Consider the following 22,698-nt stretch of genomic DNA (forward strand, 5'->3'; position numbering starts at 1 on the left):
CTTTTCTTTTCTTTTCTTTTCTTTTCTTTTCTTTTCTTTTCTTTTCTTTCTTTTCCTTTCTTTTCCTTTCTTCTCTTCTCTTCTCTTCTCTTCTCTTCTCTTCTCTTCTCTTCTCTTCTCTTCTCTTCTCTTCTCTTCTCTTCTCTTCTCTTCTCTTCTCTTCTCTTCTCTTCTCTTCTCTTCTCCTTTCTTTCTTTCTTTCTTTCTTTCTTTCTTTCTTTCTTTCTTTCTTTCTTTCTTTCTTTCTTTCTTTCTTTCAGCAAGTTACTCAAGTGAAGACCATCATGAAATTTTTCAGCAAGGACATGCTTCAAATCAGACACCAATAACTGTAAAACTTAACTGGGCTATAAAAAATATGCAGTGATTTCTCATTACCGTGTACTTAGAACACTCTAATAGTATCTCTAACTGCCAGCCATGACATTTCTCTGCAGGTACAAGTGTTCAAGGGAGACTAGGGACCTGGGAGCAGTAAATTTCCACTGTTAAAAATTAACATGGAGAGAAGGAAAAAGGCCAAAAAAGAAAAAGCATCACTCTTACCAAAGTGAGGCGCCTTCTGTCCCAGTGACTTCCAGAAAGTCATAGCCATCCTCCAATTGGAAGTCGATGAAAACCAGGGCAATAGTGTCTCCCAGCTCTGCGAGGATGGTCCATGTGCAATCAGCATTGTTGCTGTACTCAGAGGGGAAGTGAGGGCTGGAGATGATGCCACTCTGGCCCCTCAGGGTCCCACCACAAGCATCATCCGCTGCAGACAAAGAAATAGCAGAAAGATCTGGTGAGCTAGCAGAGCACACCTTATCATACACATTGCGAGTTATGGGTCTAGAGGGCAAGTATTTTCCACAGACTTATGAGAAGCATTTTTTATTTTATTTTATAGCTGGTAACTTCCATAAAATATTTTGAAATGCAGTAACCATGCCCGACTCAGCAGACGTTTCAAGCCTGTGGTAGTGCAGGTGGACTCTTAGCCTTAACAAACAAGGATACTTCCAGGATTTGAGTCTAATGTGGCTACTGCTGGGTTTAGTGATGTGGGATAGTATTAAAGTATTTTGTTGATTTTGTTTTAGGGCTGGCTCATGAATGGAGGCGGGTGGTGCCTGTGGCCCCCTACATTATCTGACAGGAAGGGCTTCAGTGGATTCCACCATCATTCCAAAACATCTCCTACCAATCCATCTGACCCCTCCCACCTTGCCCTCCCAGATTTAAAATTCCTGTAAGATCTGCCATCAGAGCTAGCGTCCCTAGGAGATAGCAGGGAAATGAACCTATGTTACTAGGAAGTAAAGCTTGGAAAAAAAAGATGGAATGTGTATATGCGTGCGTGTGCGTGTGTGTGTGTGTGTGTATGTGTGTGTGTGTGTGTGTGTGTGTGTGTGTGTGATAATCCTTCAAATATCTGAAGGTTCTTTTTTTTTGTGGGGAAGAGAAAGTAAGCTCAGTTGGCAGAGCTAGGACCCATGGGTGGAAGTTACAAAGGGATAAATAAGGCTTAAAATAAACATTAGAATGGGCTGCCATGGGAGAGCACAAGATGACAGATTCATAGATTTAGAGCTGTAAAGAACCTTGGAGATCATCTAGTTCAATCCCTTCATTTTGCAGGTTGGAAAACTGAGGTAGAGACGAGTGAAGCAACTAGCCCAAGTAGTAACAACACAAGTAATGAGTAATAGAGTCAGGATTTGATTTGAACCGATTTTTCAAATCCAATGTTCTTCCTTGTTTTTTTTTAATTTTTTTTTTCTAGGCAATTGGGGTTAAGTGACTTGACCAGAGTCACACAGCTAGTAAGTGTCAAGTGTTTGGTCTGAGGCTGGATTTGAACTCAGGTCCTCCTGACTTCAGGGCCGGTGCTCTATCCACTATGCCACCTAGCTGTCCCACCAATGGTCTTTCTACTGCACCCAATAGATAGTAAGCTTCTGTTTCATGGAAGTATTCACCCACTCAGGCAGTAAGCATTTATTAAACGTTTGCCTTACATATTTAATGCTTGCTGCCTATTGTATGATGACATCTCATGTAAGATTGTTTTTTTCTTGTTATTTAACTCTTGCTGTTGATGCCTACTATGTGCCAGGCACTGTGTTAAATACTGGGGATACAAAAAGAAGCAAAAGACAGTTCCTGTCCTCAAAGAGCTTACAGTCAAATGGGGGAGACAACAAGCAAACACATACATAAAAACAAAAGCATAAGCTGGATGACTTCCTATCAAAGATATCAGATTTCATCACCCAGCAGGACTGTTATGCTAGATCCCTTCAAGATTCCTTCTACTCCTGAGAATCTATGATTATGGGCCTGAGAACCTGACCTTGGACTCCACACCCAGAATCAGACCTATCTCTTTATAGGAACAAAGCACTAGTGGGCCAACATTGCCCAGAGACAATGGAGCTGAATTTGGTCAAATTCCTGTGGACTGTGGAAAAGGAGGGTGTTTAATTTTTAAAACAACAACAACAATTGGTGCATCTGAAGAGTCCTTCTCTGCCTGGGGAGGATGATGGCAGCAAGGTGCCGTGGGAGCGGTAAAAGTCCCCTGCCTGGTGAGGAATATGGGATCTGGGCGCTGTGAGAGCAGTGAGAGGCCTCTGCCTGGTGAGTGCTGCCTGAAGTGTTCCTGCAGAGCTCAGCGACAGCCTCTTCTAAAGGATGCTTGTAAAGTGCTTGTTTTCTCTTTACATTTGTTTCGTTGCCACTCCAGCCTAGGAGCTGTCAAGAGAAGTCTCATGCATGAGGAGTCACCGCTCCATGCAGAGACTGGAGCTCACGCAAGGAGGAGGAAGGAGGTGGCTACCCCAGTCCGTCCCTCCACCTATAAACAGACTCTGCCTACTCCCCACTTCGCCCAGTATCTTGGCCCCAGGTGTCCTCCGTGATTCATACCCTATTCCAGTTCTCTGACTCTAGTTCTCCTGATCTTCCCTATCCTTCAAGGTGAACCTCTCGGAAGTCTTCACTGACCACCTCAACACACACTGATTTCCCCTTTCATTGAACTCAACAGTTAGGGTCCGCCTTACATATTTAATGCTTGCTGCCTATTGTATGATGACATCTCATGTAAGATTGTTTTTTTCTTGTTATTTAACTCTTGCTGTCGATGCATGTTTCAGGTACGTTTAGCCCATATCTCTAACTAGACTGTAGGATCATGAAGGGCAAGGACTATATAGAGTTGTAGCTAGGACTTCTTGTACCTGAAACAAAGTCATTTGCTGGTGGTCTGAGAAACAAGACAATCTGACTCAGGGTCAGCAACCTCTCCCCTCTCCCCAAGACATGGCTGATGATCCCCAATCCTCCAACTCTCCAAAGGAGGGAGAGGTTGTGGAGGCAACAGGTGGTGGGCAGGGGGAACATTGCAAAGTAAGTACTAGGAGAGGTGCCACAGTGATGGGGTTCTGGGGGACGGAGAGGGAGTGGGTCACCCAAGACTTGTGGAATACAGTAAAAGTGAGAAGAGCAGGATGGACTTTAGCCATGGTGAGGAAGCGCACTCCAGGAATATTGGTGCCATGGGACAAAGCCATGCCCTTCTCTCGTTCCAGTTCTGATGGGTGTTATGTTTCTTTGTATCCCTGGTGACCCAAACACCAGAAACTACTACCCTCCCAGTCAGCCAGATCAGTAACTATTTTTTTTTTTGGTTAGGCAATGAGGTTAAGTGACTTGCCCAGGGTCACACAGCTAGTAAGTGGTATGTGTCTGAGGCCAGATTTGAACTTAGGTCTTCCTGAATCCAGGGCCGGTGCTCTATCCACTGCACCACCTAGCTGCCCCCAGACCAGTAATTTTTCAGGTCATCTTTGATTCCCTTTTCTCCCTCATGTCCCACAAACAATCAATGACCACATTCTGTCCATCCTGCGACTATCTCTCAAATCAATCTCCTCCTCTCCTCTCCAGCTACCACCACCCTATTTGAGGTCCTCAATACCTCTCACCTAGTCTATGTTAATAACTTCTACATTGATCTCCTTTCTTCCAGCCTCTCACCTCTGCAATCCAGCCTAAATGCACTGACAGTAATCTCTCCTGTAAACTCAAGCACTCAATATTTACTAAGCCCTGACTCTGCTGGCCTCTGGGGTGGGGGTGGGGCTGGAGAAGACACAAAGATGAATAAAACATAGCCTATGAACTCAAGGTGCTTATAGTCTAATGATGGAGATTAGACACATACAAACTCTCTGTAGAGGTATATGGGTGGCACAGTGGGTTAGAATATTGGGTTTGGAGCCAGGGAGGCCTGAGTTCAAATTCTGCCTCAGATTCTTACTAGCTGTGACCCTAGGTAAGTCACTTAACCTCTCTTAGTTCATCCATAAAATGGGGGTAATAATAGCACCTGCCTACCTCACAGAGTTGTTGTGAAGATCAAATGGGATAGCCTGTAGAAAGAGCTTTGTAAATCTTAAAGTATTATGTAAATGCTTACTCTGAAGACACACAATAGGATCTGATAAGGTTCAGGAGAAGCACAAAGTTTTGAGTTCAAAGGTGGGAGAACTCAATTTCGCCCTGAGAACCTCAGTAAGACTTCATAGAGGATATGCCATTTCAGTTGGAACTTGAAGGATTCCAATAGGCAGAAAGAATGGAAAGATGTTAACAAAAAAGGAAATATGTGCAAAGTTACAGGCACAGAGGAACCTGGGAAATATGTAGAGCTGGTGATTAGTCGATTTTGGCTGAAGCATAGAATACCTGTAAAGGAGAAGTAGTACACAAGACTGGATAGATCATGCATGGCCTTGGATAATAAGGGATTTTTTTCTTCTGGTACATAATATAGAAAAATTGATGATTTCTGATGAGGGGCATGATATGATCAGAGTTATGCCTTAGGAAGATGACTTTGGTAGCACGTGCAGGCTGGATTGGAATGGAGGAACTGAGGAGGCCAGTTAGGAAGATACTATCATCATCCAGGTAGCAGCCACTAGTCCTGAGTTTTACTGTGGATCATGTAGAGAAGATGAGCTGGACCTAAGGGATGCTGCGGAGGAAGGATAGGATCCAGGGACTGATTGGATGGAAACTCCCTGAGGGCAAAAGGCCTTTTGACTTTTGTTTTTGTATAGCCAGCATGTAGTTAGAATCCTGGCACACATGAAGTGCTTAGTAAATGTTTGTTCATTGATTGACTGATTGCTGAGATGTTAGGGTAAGGGGAGGGGGTAAGGTTTCGAATGTGGAAGACTAGATGGAGGGGTCATGTCACTAACAGAAGTAGTGAAGGTAGAGGAAGGAGCACTCTATGCTAATGAAGCTCTGTTTGGGACATGTTGAGTTTGAGGGGCCAGTGGGACACTGAGGCAAAGATGTCTTATATGTGTTAGAGAGATGAGTCTGGAGATCACAGTTGAAGATAGAATTGGGAAACATCTGTATTAAGATTACAGAAGAAGCAACTAGGTGGTTCAGTGAATAGAGCTTTGGGTCTGAAGTCAGGAAGAGCTGAGTTCCAATCTGAATTCAGATGCTTACTAGCTGTGTGACCCTGGACAAGTCACTTAACCTCTGTTTGCCTCATTTTCCTCAACTGTATTTCCTGAAGTACCAAGTACAAAGCCTTGTACATTACAGGTGCTCAGTAAAAGTCTGCCTGATTGAATTAAATTGAATGAGTGGATGAATAAATGAATGAAATACTATTCAGAGCAGAGAGCTCACTATGTGATCTTAGGCATCATTCCACATGGGATGATAAATTTTGTTCATTGAAATAAAAGATATAGGGGCAGCTAGGTGGAGTAGTGGATAGAGATCTGGCCTTGGAGTCAGGAGGACCTGAGTTCAAACCCAACCTCAGACAATTGATACTAGCTGTGTGACCCTGGGCAAGTCATTTAACCCCATTGCCTAGCAAAAATCACACACACACACAAAGAAATAAAAGATATATAGAACCCTGACACCTAACCCAGTTGTTGGAATGGAAAGAGACAAAGCTCCAGGAATAGCTTCCCACACTTTCCCACTATGGAAAGCAACAGGGGTGCACATGATGAAAGTGCCCCAGTATTGCCAAATTCATGATTTTTTTCCCTTTGTGTTATTGTTACCACAAATTGCTCCTTGGAGTTGGTCAGGGGCTAGTCCCTGCCGTCAAACATTCACCTCTATCCAGATGACACTGTGAACTCTCTACTATACAGCCTTTCACTGTGAACTATCTAGCTAGGTGTTAGCAGTGAATAGAGCATTGGACTTAAGAGTTAGGAAGACCTGAATTTGAATTCTGCCTCAGACATTTACTAGCTATATGACTCTGGGCAAAGTCATTTGATCTCTCTCAGCCTTAGTTTCATCATCTATAAAATGGGGACAATAATAGTATCTATCTCACTGGGGTGTTGTAAGGATCAAATGAGATGCCATATGTACAGTGCTTTGTAAACTTTAAAGTGCTATATAAGTGCTAGCTAGCTTATGCATGGGCATAAGTGTACAGGGAGCCACAAAGCTAATGTTCCATCATCCATTACAGAAAACAAAGAAGGACAGAGAAAACATATAAAACAAGTGTCAAGATCACCCAAACTAAGTCAACATGTACCTTGGTGTTCTGTAACTTCATTGCCAAGGCAGGTATTGTGGAGGATAGAGGAAACTTTGGTGGGCAGCACATTTCAAAAGCAAGTAATGAAAAAGGTCAAAAGTCTTAAAATATACTTACTCCAAGAATAGAGTCATCTACTTAGATGCCTTATTGTGTCAAGGTGACCCTGGGTTCTCAAAAGTTGGACCAATGGATTGCTAGGTCAGGCAGGTCCTACTAAGCTGGGAAACCTTTAAATACAATCCAGAGGACAGGATGAATTTTCTATCCAAGGACCAGCAGATGTAGAAAAGCAAATCATTAGCAAGCTGGGCACTAGGTATTGGATTCTTTGGCCATGTCAAAATATGAAAAATTAAATTGACTATCTTACTTACTTAAAAGACAGTAAATGGCTGTTTCCAAATACAGCAGCCATTTCAAAATTGGCTAAGCTCAATCAGATCATAGACCAGTTAGAGCAGGTCAAAATCAATACCAAGTGAGGAGAAAGGATAAAGATGAGAAGATGTCACATGTGATTATAGCAGCTTTGACCTGACCTTTTAAAACAAGCTGTCAACTCTGAAAAATAAGAAAAGGCAAACAATAAAGGCATTGACTTTCATTATTACCATTCCTAAAAGGTTTTAACTGAGGCAAAGCAGTCGGCACCACAGGGAGGCAAAAGACAGTAGAATTCACAGAAACCAACAAACACTTATTCCTCTTGCTAGGCAGACAGATATATGATGGCCAAGGTGAACACCAGTTTAGACACACTCATATGCAAAATAGTACAGAAGTGCAAGAATGAAGATTTTGGGCAGTGTCATCTGACAAAAGAGCATAAAAGCAGGTAAGGAGAAAATCTTGAGAACAACTTGGATAAAACGAGGCTAGACAGATCATCCTGTGAAAGTTTGTAGATGAAGCCATCATACATAAGCTTCTGGAGGGCAGGGACTGTCTTTCTTTTTATTATTTGTATCCACAATCCTTAGCATAGTACTGGTACATAGTAGGTACTTACTAAATGTTTACTGAATTGAATTTATTGAATGAAGTTGGAAGAACAGCAGACTTGAAATAGATTTGCCTCTGTTTCTATTGTGATTTGTTATCATGGCTGATAATAATAGTAATAATAAGCATTTATACAATGCTGTAAGTTTTGCAAAACATTCATTTGAGCCTCACAAAAACTCTGTGATGTAGGTACTATTATTTTTCTCATTTTATAGATGATAAATCTGAGGCTCAGTGAGGTTAGAGGTGCCCAGGTCCACAGAGCTAGTAAGTTTCTGAGATGGGAGTTGAACCCAGGCCTCTTAAACTCCAAGTCTAGTACTCTAACCACTATGTCACATTGCCTCCCTTAGGCTGTATCATCTCCTGATGTGTGATGTGGGGAAGTAGCAATGGCACCTAAGAAGACTGAGCTGGAAAGGGCAGCTGGCCCTGATCATAGACAAAGAAAACCCATGATGGAAGTGTCACCATTTTTAAAGACATTCAGGAATTGAATTTCAAAATGTCTCAATGATAGAAGAATTGCAAAAGAATGGAAAAAATTGCAGACATGATGGCTATATGCTTCCAAAAGGTAATGAAGAAACCATCAGCAACTACTAGCTAATATGTTTACTTTCTAACCCCATAAAACATTTTGGGAAGGGTCTATGCATGCATGGAAGGTATGTTTGATGAAAACATGGGAAGGGAATGTGTTAGATTTTCCAACCATTAACTGTAGCAGATCACATTTTTCTGGTCATATGATTGATTTAAAGGTATAGAAAGTATGGAATACTGATGTATCTAATATTTATTGATTTCTAAAAATCAATGGATAGCACAAAAATGCATCTTTGAAGACTCTTTTCAAACTCTCTCCTCTACATATATTAAATTATACAAGATTCTAAGACAGATGTGACTGTGGAGATAACGCTGTTCTACAATCCACTGAGTACTGACATCAAGTGAAGCATAAAACAAGGCGACATATGTTCACCTAGGGTGTTTATCAGTGTCATGAAGAATTCCAAATAGAATCCAAACAAGTTTCCAAGTAGAAGGAAGGAGAGAAAGAAAATAAATGGCCAATAGGAGCTCGAAATGCAAAATAATCTGCTAGATCGTAAGACGGTACCTAGATGCCTTTGATAAGTTCACCCTAGTCAATCCATCAATCAACCTGCATTCATTAAGTGACTACTCTATTCTAGGTACTATACTAGAAGCTAGGGATATAAAGACAAAAATGCAACAGTTCCTCCCCTCAGGGAATTTATATTCTATCAGGGAAGATAGTCTAAATTATGTACAAGATAGATACAAAATAAATGCAAAGTAATGTTTCTAAGGAGCCCTAGTGTCTGGGGAATCAGGAAAGGCCTCTTTAGAAGGAGGTAAAATTTGAGCACTCAAAGAAACTAGGGATGACAAGAAAAAGAAAAAGGGGAAATTTGTACTCTAATCTTGGCAGACAGCTGGTGCAAAGAAAGGCATGGATTTGGGAGAGGAAGTGTGTTTTTTGGAGTCATTAAGAGGAATAATGTATAGTAAGCCTGGAAGACTGGAAGTCAAGAGGCTCATATAAAGTGCACGGCAGGTTTCTGAAAGAATCAGGACAAAGGATTTCTGAATAACTGTCAGTAATCTTTGAAAGGTCATGGACAATGAAAGAGGCACTACAGGACTGGCGAAAGGGAAAATGTCCTGATTTTCAAAAAGGGAAGAAAGCAAAGTAAAGTCTTCATACCACAGAATTTATGGAAGAATAGCCTAGAAGACATTACTCAAAAGATAGCTCATGAACAACTAGAAAAGGAAGCCAATGTGTTTGCATTAAATCACTTCATACCAAACTAATCTTATTTCCTTTTTTTTTTTTGACAGGTTTACTGGTATATCAAGAAAAATTTATGAACCTAGTTTATCAATATTTTAGTCAAGTACTTAAAGAAGTCTTTTATGGAATTCTTGTAGAAGAAAGGAAAAAGGAAAGAAGCACTTGCTATTTATTAGGCACTGTGTTAAGCCCTTTACTTTACAAATATTATCTCATTTGATCATCACAACAACCTGGGGAGATTTTTGTTGTGCAGTCAATTCAGTCATGTCTGACTCATAGTGACTCCATTTGGGGTTTCCTTGGCAAAGACACTGGAGTGATTTGCCATATTCTTCTCCAGCTCATTTTATGGATGAGAAAACTGAGGCAAACCAGGGTTAAGTGACTGGAATCTTCCTGATTCCAGGCCTGGCACTCTGTCCACTGCTCCACTTACAGTTTACCAGCAATTTAATAAAGTACGTAATGAAGTCTTTCAAGCAATTCTTTTAGAAGCAAGGAAAAAGGAAACAAGCATTTATTAAACCTTACTAATTTATTTATCAGGAGGTAGCAGTGGATACAGTGCTAGGCCTGGAGTCAAGAAGACTTGTCTTCCTGAGCTCAAATTCAACCTCAGCCACTAGCTGTGTGACCCTGGGCAAGTCACTTAACCTTGTTTGCCCCAGTTTCCTTATCTATAAAAAGAGCTGGAGCAGGAAATGGCAAACCACCCCAGTATCTTTGCTAAGAAAACCCCAAATAGGGTCATGAAGAATCAGTCATGACTGAAAAATGGTCGACATTTTTCTGGACTATGCTAAGCACCTTACAAATATTATCTCATTTGATCACAACAACAACCTTGGGAGAGAGGTACTATTATTATCCCTATTTTATAGTTGAAGAAATTGAAGCAAACACAGATGGAGTCACTTCCCTAGCATCACACAGCTAAGTAGGTATCTTGAGGCTGGATTTGAACTCCTATATTTTTGATTCCAGGCCCAGTGCTTTAACCACTGTGCCACCTAGATGCCCCTAGACAAGGTGGGAGAGATGAAGACTAGCTAATAGTACAGCTAGATGAATTTAGAATTAGACATAAAGTGCAGTCATTAATGTTTCAAGGCCAACGTGGAAGGAAGTCTCTAGTGGAGTGCTCCCAGTGAGCTGTCTTTGGTTCTGTGATGTTGAATACTTTTAGCAGTGACTTGGAAATTTGGATCAAATGCGAAAGGACTAAAAGCTAGATGGAATAGCTAATGCACTGGATGATGGAGTTCACATTCTGAAAGACCTTGACAGAGGGTAGGACATGGGCCAAAAGTAGTAACATGAAACCTAATAAGGATAAATTTAAAATTTATCTTGTACTTGGATTAAAAAAAAAATCAACTTCACAAGTATAAGATGAGGGAACAGTTCATCTGAAAAGATCTGGGAACTGTTGTTGAGTTATTTTTTATTTGTGTTTGACTCTTTGTGACCTCTTTTTTTTTTGGCAAAGATACTAGAGTGGTTTGGTATTTCTTTCTCCAGCATATTTTACAAGTGAGGAAACTGAGGTAAATAGGGTTAGGGGACTTGTCCAGCATTCCACAGCTAGTAAGTGTCTGAAGCTGGATTTGAACTCAGGAAAATGAGTCTTCCTCCCTCCAGGCCTGATACTTAATCCACTGTGACACCTAGCTGCCCCATGCTGCAAACTCAGTTTGAATCAGCAGCGACAGTATGGCGGCTAGAAATGCTTCTACAATTTTAGGCCACGTTAAGAGGCATATAGAATCTTGAATACAGGAAGAGATGATTCTGCTGCTTTCTGTGCTGGTCAGACCTCAGCCGGAGTACTGTGTTCAGTTCTGGGTGCCAAATTTTAGGAAGGATGTTTATAAGCAGTAGAAAATACAGAGGAAGATAATTGTCAAATAAAAGGGAATTCGGAATGTGTCATGTGATGAGCTTCAAGAAGAAAATACTTGAGGGAAGTGATAGCTGCCTTCAAGTATTTCAAAGGCAATCTCTTGGAAGTGGGATTATATTAGTTCTGTTTGGCCCCACAGGGTAGAATCAGGAGTAATTTGTGGAATGTGTGGGAAACAACTATCTGACATTGAAGAGGTACCCAAAAGTGAAATGGACTTCCTTGGGATATTAGTGATTCCCTCAGTTAAATAAAGGCTGGATGACCAATTGTTATGTATGTTACAAGGGAATTCTCCTTTAGGTATGGGTAAGACTAGATGTGCTCTGAGGTCCTTTTCAATTCTGATTCTATGAAGAATCCCCTGTTGATGAGGAGGTTCTGAAAGTGTCAATCTTCTCATCGGAGATAACATGTATCAAGCCTGGGAATTCTGTGTATCATCCTTAGAGAAACTCACTCTAATTCTACAGAGATTGGTTTATCTATTTGCGATTAAAAAAGGAAGTGGATGAAAAATGATCGCTGTCCAGACTAAGCCATACAACTGGAAAAGTAGCTTGTCAAGTTAGTCCATATATATGAATGTCTTAAATAAGTGCTGCAGATGGACAACAATATGGACTCAGATTTAAAAGATGGGCTTTGGCTAAAAGGCATTTGTGAAGTTATATGCCACTAACAATGTTTCCAAATTCTGGAAATTACAGGTGCAAGTCGTAGAACAGAAGAAGAATCAAGGTCACAAGTAACTCAAAGGGCAATAGCAAACCAATCAATCAATCAACATTTATTAAGCACCTACTATGTGCCAGGCACTGTGCTAAGCACTGGGGATACAAAAAAGCAAAAGACAGTCCTTGCTCTCAAGGGGCTTACAATTTAATGTAGGAGACAATATGCAAACAAAAATTTACAAAGCAAATTATAAGTAGGAAATAATTAAGAGAAGGTAGGCACCAGAATTAAGAAGGATTGGAGTAAAGGATAGGATTTTAGTTGGGACTTAAAGAAAGCCATGGTGGTTAGTAGGTAGAGCTGAGGAGGGAGAACGTTCTAGGCGTAGCCAGAGAGAATGCCAATAAATTCCAGTGAGTGTCAGAGAAGAGATTTGAACCCATATCTCTTCTAAGTACAGCCTGCTTTCTACCATGCTGGACGCTGAAAGAACCAGAGGAAGGCCTCAGGTAAGCTGGGTTGATACTTTATAGAGTATTTATAGAAAGACAGGAGTAAGAGTTGTTCAGGATGAGAAGTCATAGAGGAGTTGAATTCTGCACTGGGGGAAGAAACAACTATCTTGAGGAGATTAGAGATCCATCTAAGTGTCTTACATACCAAAATTAGTGTAGAGGAAAGCTTTGGAGAAATAAGGAAACATGGTGGTGGAGTAGAGAGTGTTGGATTTGGGATCCAGAAAACCTGGAATCCAATCCCACCTCAGCCACTTATTATCTTTGTGCCCTGTGTCTTAGCTTCCCAGTTATTTCTTCTCTGTTGGCCTCTTTTCCTTATCTGGAGATCCCCTCCAGCTGTAACCATGATCCTGCGAGAGCTTTCTTCTTTGCCTGAGTTCCCACAGTTGCCTGGCCTGACTATTCTGTTCTGACTTCACAAGTACATCTGTATTTTTACTCCAGGTGGTGTGTAGTGTGCGGACAGTGTGAGGTTGTGAAGTCTGACATCTCAGACGCCCACTGCTTGTCTCCTTCAGATGTGAACAAGCTTCACCATAAACAGAACCTGCGAGATCAGCAATGGGGTTCTGAGCCCTCCACTAGACAAATGTCAGTTCCCTAAAAGCAGAGATTTCTGGGTTAACAACAACGAGGGACTGTGCTTCTGTCATGCTGCTTGTCAGAAAGTCTCCCAATACCGGCTCATTACTGCAGGTAACCTTGGCATTAGCTACCTTGACATCAAATGGAATAACTGAAATTGTCAGCCCACCCTCTGGATAATGTGGACGTTAGTCACCTGGGATAGGGCATGGCTCAAATAGTAAGGGACTTTTTACAGGGAGGCAGATTCCAAGGGAGGGAATGGAATAGGATTAGGTTAGGGATAGGTTTCCAGTCCATAACTAGTCTTTAGAAATGTTTTCTGGGTGAAGCTTTTAAGGGACTCATACATGACTTCCTTATGATGTTGACTTTTTTTCATTGTCTCCCACTTACCTCCTTTATTATTCTTCCTTTCTTCTAATTAAGGTGGTCTCAGATTAAGCATAGTGTCAGATATACTCTGAGAGCCAAGCCTCATCAATCACTGACTACTGACCAGTGCAAGCTTAGTTCCATTAATGAAAAACTCCTCCAAGCTAACTCCCTACCCCAGTATCAAAGCTCGCCCACCATCAGATATAGCTCCCCTGACCAAGAGAATACTCACATAGGCTGAGAGGGAGCATTCCTATTGGTACTGAAGAGGAGGAGGAAGGGACAGTGGTTTGTATTTTATTATTCTAAATTTAGCAAACACCAAATAAGATGAGCATTTTTATATATACAGTAGATCAGAAAAGGAGGATTGTACATGCAACTGGGAATCTGCATTACGACATATCACTTATTTCTCTAAGTACACAACACATGGAACATGTTATTTTCAAAACTGTCTTGCTTGTCTGTGTTTCCTATTGATCTTCCTTCTGTTCTTATGCTTTGTTGACCCCTGTTTATGACTTTTTTCTTTCCATTTTGGTAAGTCTATTGCTAGATCCCTCTCTCCCCTTTTATCTCCCTGCCAATTCCCTAAAACTGAGGGAAATACAAAATCCTGGTACCAAACATACATAGTTAAGCAAAGTAAATCCCCAAACTGACCATGTCTGAAAAATTCCTGTCTTTAAAGTTATCATTTCACTCCCAGAAGATGGATAGCTTGCTGGAATCATTGTTGGTTATAGTGTTGCTTAAGTCTTTCTTAATTGTTTTACTTTATAATGTTGTTGTAACATAACAACATTATATTCCTTATTTCTCTTTAATGGAGCTAGTTAGCACTGGTATAGTTCAGGTTCTGCTCACTTCACTTACTCTGTATCAGTTTACCTAAGTCTTCACAAATTTGTCTGAACCTGTCCCTTTCATCATTTCTTAAGATGCAATAATATTTCATTATATTTACCACAGTTTGTTCAGCCATTCTCCAATTGATGGGTACCCTTTCCAGTTCCTTGCTACTTATGAATCTTTTTTCCTATTTCTTTGGTCTCTTGGGGATGTAGGCCTGATAATGAAATTGCTGAATCAAATCGTGTGAACAGTTTAGTGACTTTTAAAATATAGTTCCAAATTTCTTTTCAGAATGGTTAGTTCAATTCACAACTTCACCAATAATGTATTAGTGTACCTATGGGAAGGGTCAATGGTAATGCTCATTCCAGGGCATGCCAGTTCATCTAGCTGCCCATCTAGCCAATGGCCAATGCATTTCTATGAGGACAGCCTTGATATGAATTAGCAACCAAAACCCTTCATGCTGGGTCAGAAACCAGGGTTTCTTGAGAGAAATGAAATCTAAGAGTCCTACATAGGTGGATAAACCAGTTGCAGGTGTAGAGACTTGGAGGTCATATTGTGTGTCAGATACAGGACATGTTAGAAAAATTGACAACTTGCCTGCCTTGGTACAATATAATGGCATGAACACTGGATTGAGTGGCCTGAGTCTGAATCCTGACTCTGCTACTTTTCAGTTATGTGACCTTGGGCAACTTATAGCATCTTCCTGGGTCTTGGCTTTCTCAACTATAAAATGAGAGGTGAGATTAGATGCTCATTAATGTCCCTTCCAGCTTTCAATCTCTAAATTCACACATGGCCTCTTTTCCCAATGCTTCAATCTCTGAGTTGCTCAATGAGTCAGAATGTAGGAGTCCCAGGTTGTAACTCCCCAGGCTCCTTCCTGACTCAGCTACTCCAGTAAGGAGATGAGCTGAGACATTAGGGTACATAATGGCATACCTGCCATGATAGAAGTAAATACTCTGAGTATACCTTATTGATACTACTTCTTATTAGTGTACCTTCCCAGGTTTAATTGAATAAAAGACCTCTGTCAGGACTGTTGGTAGCTAGGTTGCCCTTAGGATATACGATGTTGTGCACATGAGCACGACCTGGACCAGCGGATGAAAAAGGCTATGTAGAGATTATAAGGGTTTCTAGGTCTAGGGATCTCCCCATGAGATTGGCACTGTGTAGGGATGGCTTTATAACCAGTCTAGTATCATTCTATGTACACTCGTTTTGGACTACCATTTCTTAAGGCTTTGACACCTTTGGTTGGGTGTTGTTTTTTAGTCATTTCAGTTGTGTCTGATACTTCATGACCCCATTTGGGATTCTCTCGGTAAAGATATTGGAGTGGTTTGGCATTTCCTTCTCCAGCTCATTTTACAGATGAGGAATTGAGGCAAACAGGGTTAAGTCACTTGCGCAAGGTCACACAGATAGTAAGTGTCTGAGGCTGGATTTGAACTCATGAAGATGAGTCTTCCTTACTCTTGGCCAAGCACCCCATCCATTTCACCATCTTGTTGCCCATACACCCCCATACTTGTGTTGGGCTACCATTTCTTAAGACCGCCGCTTGGTCCATAGCCCCAAAACTGCCACTCTTAGTCACCAGAGAGCCTGGTATTCTTGGATGGATGTGGTATGACCCCACAGGCTCTTAGCACAAATCATCTTACTAACCTGGCAGTCATGATTGAGTACCAAATTTTAGAAAGGCCAGTTGAAGATGTTAGGAATATGGCTAATGCTTAGAATGGCATATCTCCCACACACCAGTGGACAAACCATGGCACTGATCAAATCCTGCCATGCTAAACTTTACATCTAGGAGTTGCTCTCTAATAACAGCATGGTACAGTGGAAATGGGGCTGAATTTGGAGTCAGAGGACTTGGATTCAGGTCTTCTATTTACTATCTGTGTGAATTTTGGCAAACAGCTTAACTTTTCCAGGCCTCAGGTTTCTCATTTGTAAAATCAATCAATCAATCAATCTGTATTCATTGAGCACCTAGTATATACCAAGCACTATGGTGGGCTCAGGGAATATAATCACAAGTAAATGAGACACAGCCTGCCCTGAAAGAGTTAACATCCTATTCAAATGAGGGGATTAGATGAGATGGCCTCTTAACTCTGGACAAGTCACTTGATCTTGTTAGTTTTTGGTTTCCTGCACTGAAAAATGAATTGGTTGAACTTGGTAAACTCTTGAGTTCCATTCCAGCTCTGATCTATGATCCTTTTTCTTCAGGGAGTTTCACCAACTTCAGAGAATTCATGAAATCACTGTTCACAGTTACCTATGACCTCAACCCTATCTTCAAACAATGAGTAGAAATTATAAAGAAGCAAATCTAAGCTTGGTGGAAGGAGAAACTTTTTATTTATCACTATGTAAAAGTGGAATGGACTTGCTCCATGGGTCCCCTTTCACTGGAGGATTTTAAGCCTGGAGCACCTACCGGAGGATGATGACTTGCAGGACATATTGTAGACAGCAAGTTTTGCTCAGGTATGGGCTGGGATAGGGGCTCTCTGTGATCCTTTTCAATGCTGAGATATATGGATCTGTGATTCTTCTTTATGACATGCCAGAGATCAGACAAATGTCTACCTGGACCATTGTGAAGGAGCTTCTTCAGACAGGGCAACATGTGGCAACAGACTTCCAGATAAGCCCGTACTATCCAGCACAAGGCCCACCACAGCTTTGGATGAGGGCAGGGAGGGAGGAATAAGCATTTATTAAGTACCTTACTATGTGCCAGATACTTACGCTAAGTATTTTACACACAGATCTCATTTGAGTCTGCTGAAGGATGCTCAGTGTCACGGACAGTGATCAGAGAGCTCAGCTTTGTCACTTGTGTATTGGAAATAAACAAGAAAGACTCACAGCATCTTTCACATATATCTCTCAATCTCACCTAGCATTCAGAACTCCCACAGCAACAATGGGAACAGGCAGCATGCATACAAGTGGGCATATAGGTACGGGACAAAGTCCAGGAAATGCTAGGTATTAGAGAAAGTGGTACCAGCTTTTTGAGTGGAAGTGATGCCAACTGAGGAATTGGACCTGGAAAAAAATGGAGGCTAGGTATGTATTTCTGAACAGGAGGGCTACTTCCATCAGAGAATCAGAGAGTCTCAGAGCTGGATAGGACTTTGGAGGTGATTTATTCCAACCCATATCTAACCAGAAATTTCTCAAGCTAATAATCAATAAATCAATCAGTTAACAAGTATTTATTAAGAATCTACTGTGCACCAGGCGCTGTCCTAGGTGCAGGGGAAAGAAAGACAAAGATGAAACAATTCCTGTCTTCAAAGAGTTTCCATTCTATCTGGGGAGACAACATGTATCAATCAATAAATGAACCAACAGGCGGTTATTATGCCAACAGTGCTAGGTGCTAGGGATGGAAAAGCTAAAATAATATAGTCGTTGCCCTCAAGAAGCTTACATTCTATCGAGGAGGACAATATGCATACAAATACACGTGTCAAACGTACCAGGTAACGATGTTCCTGATAGCATTCCTGACAGGGGTCATTCAGCTTTCACATAAAGAATCCCACTGAAAGGGAACTCATTAGCCCTCCAAGCAGCAACTCTGACTTTTGAACAGCTTCGATTATTGGAAATCCTCTCTTAATATGGAGCTGAAAGCTGCTTCCCTTCTACCCATTCCTCCTACCATAGTTCTGCCCTCTGCGGCTAAGCAAAAACAAGTCTAATCGTTTTTCCAGATGACAGCCCTCCAGATACATGAAGACAGATATTATGTCCCTTCTAAATCTTGTCTGGTCAGTTGATATTTGTATCAGTGGCTTAAATGAAGGGATAGATAGGAAATATGTTCCCCAAGTTCAAGGATGGCTCAATGCTGGGAGGTAGAGCTAACAAGCTAGATGAACAGAAGCCAAAAAGCTCTCAACAGGCTTGAACGAGGAGTCAAATCTAACAAGATTAAATATAATAGAAGTAAACCTGAGTTTTTTTTTTAAAGATGCAAAAGAATTGGATGGGAGAGGCACGAGCAGACAACATATAAAAAGTTTTTGTGGGTTTTATTGGATACAAACCCCATATGAGTCAATAACATGAGGCAGCAGACAAAAAAGTTAATTTAATCTTCTGCTGCATTAGCAAAAGTATAATGGATGGGAACTTCTAGATGTCTCAGTATTCCCTGAGGCACTTGCCTTCAGAGACAGAAACTGGAGGCAAGCCCAGCTGCCCACGAATTAGAATCTGATCTTATACGTCTCATCATTCCTTGTTCCACAATGCTGTCAGAGGCTGGGAATCAGGTACAGTTAATAAGGACACAAGCTGTACACCTGTAACCCCCCCCCCCCCAGAAACCAAACTTTTAATACAGTAGCAAGAGCTCCAAGGCAAACCTCACAGGACCCAGGGCTCTCAGCCACCCACACTCATACAGCACACCTCCTGTGGGAAGGCATACTCATCACAAACATTGCCTCTCCTATGCTGCTTCTTCTGAAGCTCAGGCAGCTTCTAACCACCCCAATGACACATACAACATACCACAGACTTCTGCCTACTTCTTAATGCCCCTCTCATCCTTCCCTGAGAAATCTCAACCGAAGTCTCACGTTTATTACTGTGGAGAGCAAATCTGCCCGGGCAAGCAACAACACCCACATGCGTTCTCTCAGCTCAGCCCCATAGCAGCCTGCTCTCCTGAAAAAATGAGAAGTGACAATGTTACCATGATCTGGCCCTGTCAGACTAAAGCTGTAATACTGTTTTCTGTTCTGAGCACCACATTTTCAGAAGAGTATCCAGATAAGAGCATCCAGAAGAGTGAAAGGCCTGGGGACCATGCCATATGAGGATCAGTTGAAGCAAAAGATCCTTAGCATGAAAAAGAAAAGGGTGAGGAACTCTTTCCAGACTAAGTGCTTTACAATTATTATGGAGTCTTTCCCCACACTTTTACATTTCAACCAAACTGATCTACTTTATCTTCTTTAATCATGACATTATATCTCTTGACTCTGTGCCTTTGAAAGGATCCTCTCCCTCTCCTATTATTGCACCCTTCCCAAAGCACCTTGTGTTTATTTTGTATATATTTGCATACATTTATACATGGGCAGCTGGGGCAGCTAGTTGGTACAGTGGATAGAGTGCTGGGCCTGAAGTCAGGAAGATTCATCTTCCTGAGTCCAAATTTGGCCTCAGACACTTATTAGCTGTGTGACCTTTGAGCAAGTCACTTAGCTCTGTTTGCCTCAATTTCCTCATCCGGAAAATGAGCTGGAGAAGGAAATGGCAAACCAATATCTTTGCCAAGAAAACTCCAAATAGGGTCACAAAGCATTGGATAAGACTGAAATGACTCAACAACAACAAATATGTGGGGAGATAGGTGGTACAGTGGACAGAGCAGCGGGCCTGGAGTCAGGAAGACCTTAGTTTAAACCCAGTCTCAAACACTTACTAGCTGTGTGACCCTGCGCAAGTCACTCAACCCTGTTTGTCTCAGTTACCTTACCTATACAATGAACTGGAGAAAGAGATAGCAAACCACTCTAGTATCTTTGCCAAGAAAATTCCAAATTGAGTCATAAAGAACTGTATACAACTGTACCACTTATACATACAGGTGTCTCCCCTGTTAGTATGTAAGTTTCTTGACGGTGAGGGAATGATTGATTTCTGTCTTTGTTTCTCCAGATCCTGGTGCTTGGCATATAGGAGGCACTTAATAAATACTTGGCAATTGAATAATTGATTGACTGTAATAGGAGATTTTTCCTGATTCTCCAGTTTTCAGGGCTCTCGCCCTACCCTCCAGAAATTAATATGTATTTACTTTTCTTTCTTTTCTTCTTCTTCTTCTTCTTCTTTTTTTTTAATAAATTCTTGGCTTACTTCATTTATTTATTTATTTATTTTTGTTTAGGCAGTTGGGGTTAAGTGACTTGCCCAGGGTCACACAGCTAGTAAATGTCAGGTGTTTCGTCTGAGGCCAGATTTGAACTCAGGTCCTTCTGACTTTAGGGCCAGTGCTCTATCCACTGCGCCACCTAGGTGTCCCTTATTTACTTTTCAGTGTAAACGTTTTATCACCCAGTAGAACATAAGTTCCTTGAGGGCAGGGAACTATTTAGTTTTTTATTCTGTATACCTAGCACCTAATCACAAGGCGTCCGGTAGAATGGATAGAGTATGAGTCAGGATAAACTAAGTTTGACTTCCATCTTGGATACTTCTTAGCTGTGTGACCCTGGGCAAATCACCTTCCTGAGACCAAGTTTATTCATCTGTAAAATGGGGATAATAATAGCACTCATTTTACAGGGTTGTTGCAAGGCCCAAATGAGGTAATGTATGCAAAGTGTTTTCTAAACCTTATAGTGCTACAAAAATTATTACGTTGTTTAGTCATTTCTGACTCTGTGACCCCATGGACCATAGCACACCAATACTGTCCATGGGGTTTTCATAGCAAAGATCCTGGAGTGGTTTGCTATTTCCTTCTCCAAGCTATTACTATAGTTGGTGCTTAATAAATTCCTGTCTTTTTTGGAATTTAGAAGGGGGTAGAAGTTATAAGAAGTCAGCTTTTGGATGAACATGAAGAAGAACTTTTTCACAATTACAGCTATATTTCTGTGGTAGCCAGTCTATTCCCAATTACTAGAGTTCAGCAGAAATTGAACAACCACTTGTCAGTGATGTTGAAGAGGGAGTTTGCATGTCAAGCAGGTATTGCACTATATGACCTCAGAGAGCCCTTCCAGCTCTGAGATGCTGATTCCATCAGCCTGAACTTACTAAACATCAGCTGCTTTTTGAGCTTTAGCTAGAAGCTAGAGCTCATCAAGTACATTACCATGTCCTTAGACAAGTATTGGGAATTCCCATGGATGCTCAGATAACTGGCATGAGCACTAAGCCTTCCTAGTTCTTTCCATTCCGGTTTAGCAGGGTGGTCGACTGTTTCCCTGGCTACATCCCCAGGCAGAATTTGAGTTATAACCTGAATGGACTTTGGTTCCACAGCACTGGCAGATTCCTTCTGGATCTAAGAAATAAAGGGCAGGGAGCTTGAGAAGGAGGCATGGCAGTTGGCAAGGGCCAGTATAGGTTGGGCGCAGAAACAAAATAGTAATAAAGTACAATCAGTAACTGGGAACCCAGATTACAGAATTGAAAAGCTAAAGGCACGGGCAGGATCTACAGTAGGATCAAGATGAAGAGAGTGTGAGGGGAGTAGAGAGAAGTAAAATTCAGAGTTTGGCTGGAGTGATTTGGTGCTGAGTTAATTAGTGGGGTGTTGGGTTCAAATGAGTTATTTCAACTTATGACCAAACTCACTTGCTCTGTAAGGATATAATTAACGATGATGAATAGCAACAATGAACATTTACACAGGGCTTCCTATGTTCCAGGCACAGTGCTAAGTGCTTTATAATTATTATTTCGTTTGATCCTAACAACAACAACCAACACTTATATAGTGCCTACTATGTACTGTGCTAAGCACTTTATTATCTTATTTGGTCCTCATAATAACTCAGGTGGTGGTGGTTACATGCTATTTTTACCCCATTTTACAGATGAGGAAACTGAGGCAGAGATTAAGTGACTTGTCCACGGTCACACAGCTAGTAAGTATCTGAGACCAGATTTCAACTCAGGTTTTCCTCACTCCAGGTCCATCGCTCTATCCAATGTACCACTTTCATAATCAGCCACATGCGAACAGCTCCATCTTCCTTTCTCTGAAGTCCCTTCTGTCACTCCCTTTGCCCTCTGTGACTATGGCCAGCTCTAAGATCATAGACAGGCAGGTGCTTATTAGAATCAGCTAGGGCTCCTTTCTCAGAAGACCAAGCTCTCTCTACTGACCCCATCAGGCACTGCAGGGAGGATGTCAGGATTCTAGACATTTCTTTAAAAAAAAAAAAGTTTTATTGAGGTCTTGTTTCTGCATGTAACAACTCCTACAAGGGGTAGGCTGGCCACAAAACCCTCAGATTTGTAGCTCTTCCCAGCTTGGGAAGAGGAGAAACTAATGTGAAATCAGCTCTCTATCAGAGGGGAGCAGGTTTTCCAGGACTGTGGGAGTTTTGTGACTCTGGAGAAGAGAGGGATAAGAGGCAGTTATTATATGGAAGCAACATGACCATGGCGGCAGCCAGTGTCTGCCCTATCTGCAATTCCATTCTTTTAGTTCATGAGAGATGACTTCTATTGGCAAGCCAGGAGGCATGGCTGTGTGTTTTTATTGTAGGCGTTCTGCCCTATAGCAGGAGCACTGAGAGAATACTCAGGCCCTAACCCACCCTAGCCT

General features: G+C 41.5%; 1 protein-coding gene across 1 annotated transcript in view; it reads right to left on the reverse strand.

Annotated features, from left to right (window-relative positions):
• CSMD2 (CUB and Sushi multiple domains 2) overlaps positions 1-22,698 on the reverse strand; it is a 974,125-nt gene that overhangs the window by 592,917 nt on the left and 358,510 nt on the right. Inside the window, 1 exon segment of the mRNA XM_078157010.1 lies at positions 547-754. Coding sequence (XP_078013136.1) covers positions 547-754 — 208 coding nt within the window.

This window comes from Phascolarctos cinereus, unplaced genomic scaffold (assembly GCF_003287225.1).
Source record: "Phascolarctos cinereus isolate Bilbo 61053 unplaced genomic scaffold, phaCin_HiC Scaffold_726;HRSCAF=1367, whole genome shotgun sequence".
Lineage (NCBI taxonomy): Eukaryota > Metazoa > Chordata > Mammalia > Diprotodontia > Phascolarctidae > Phascolarctos > Phascolarctos cinereus.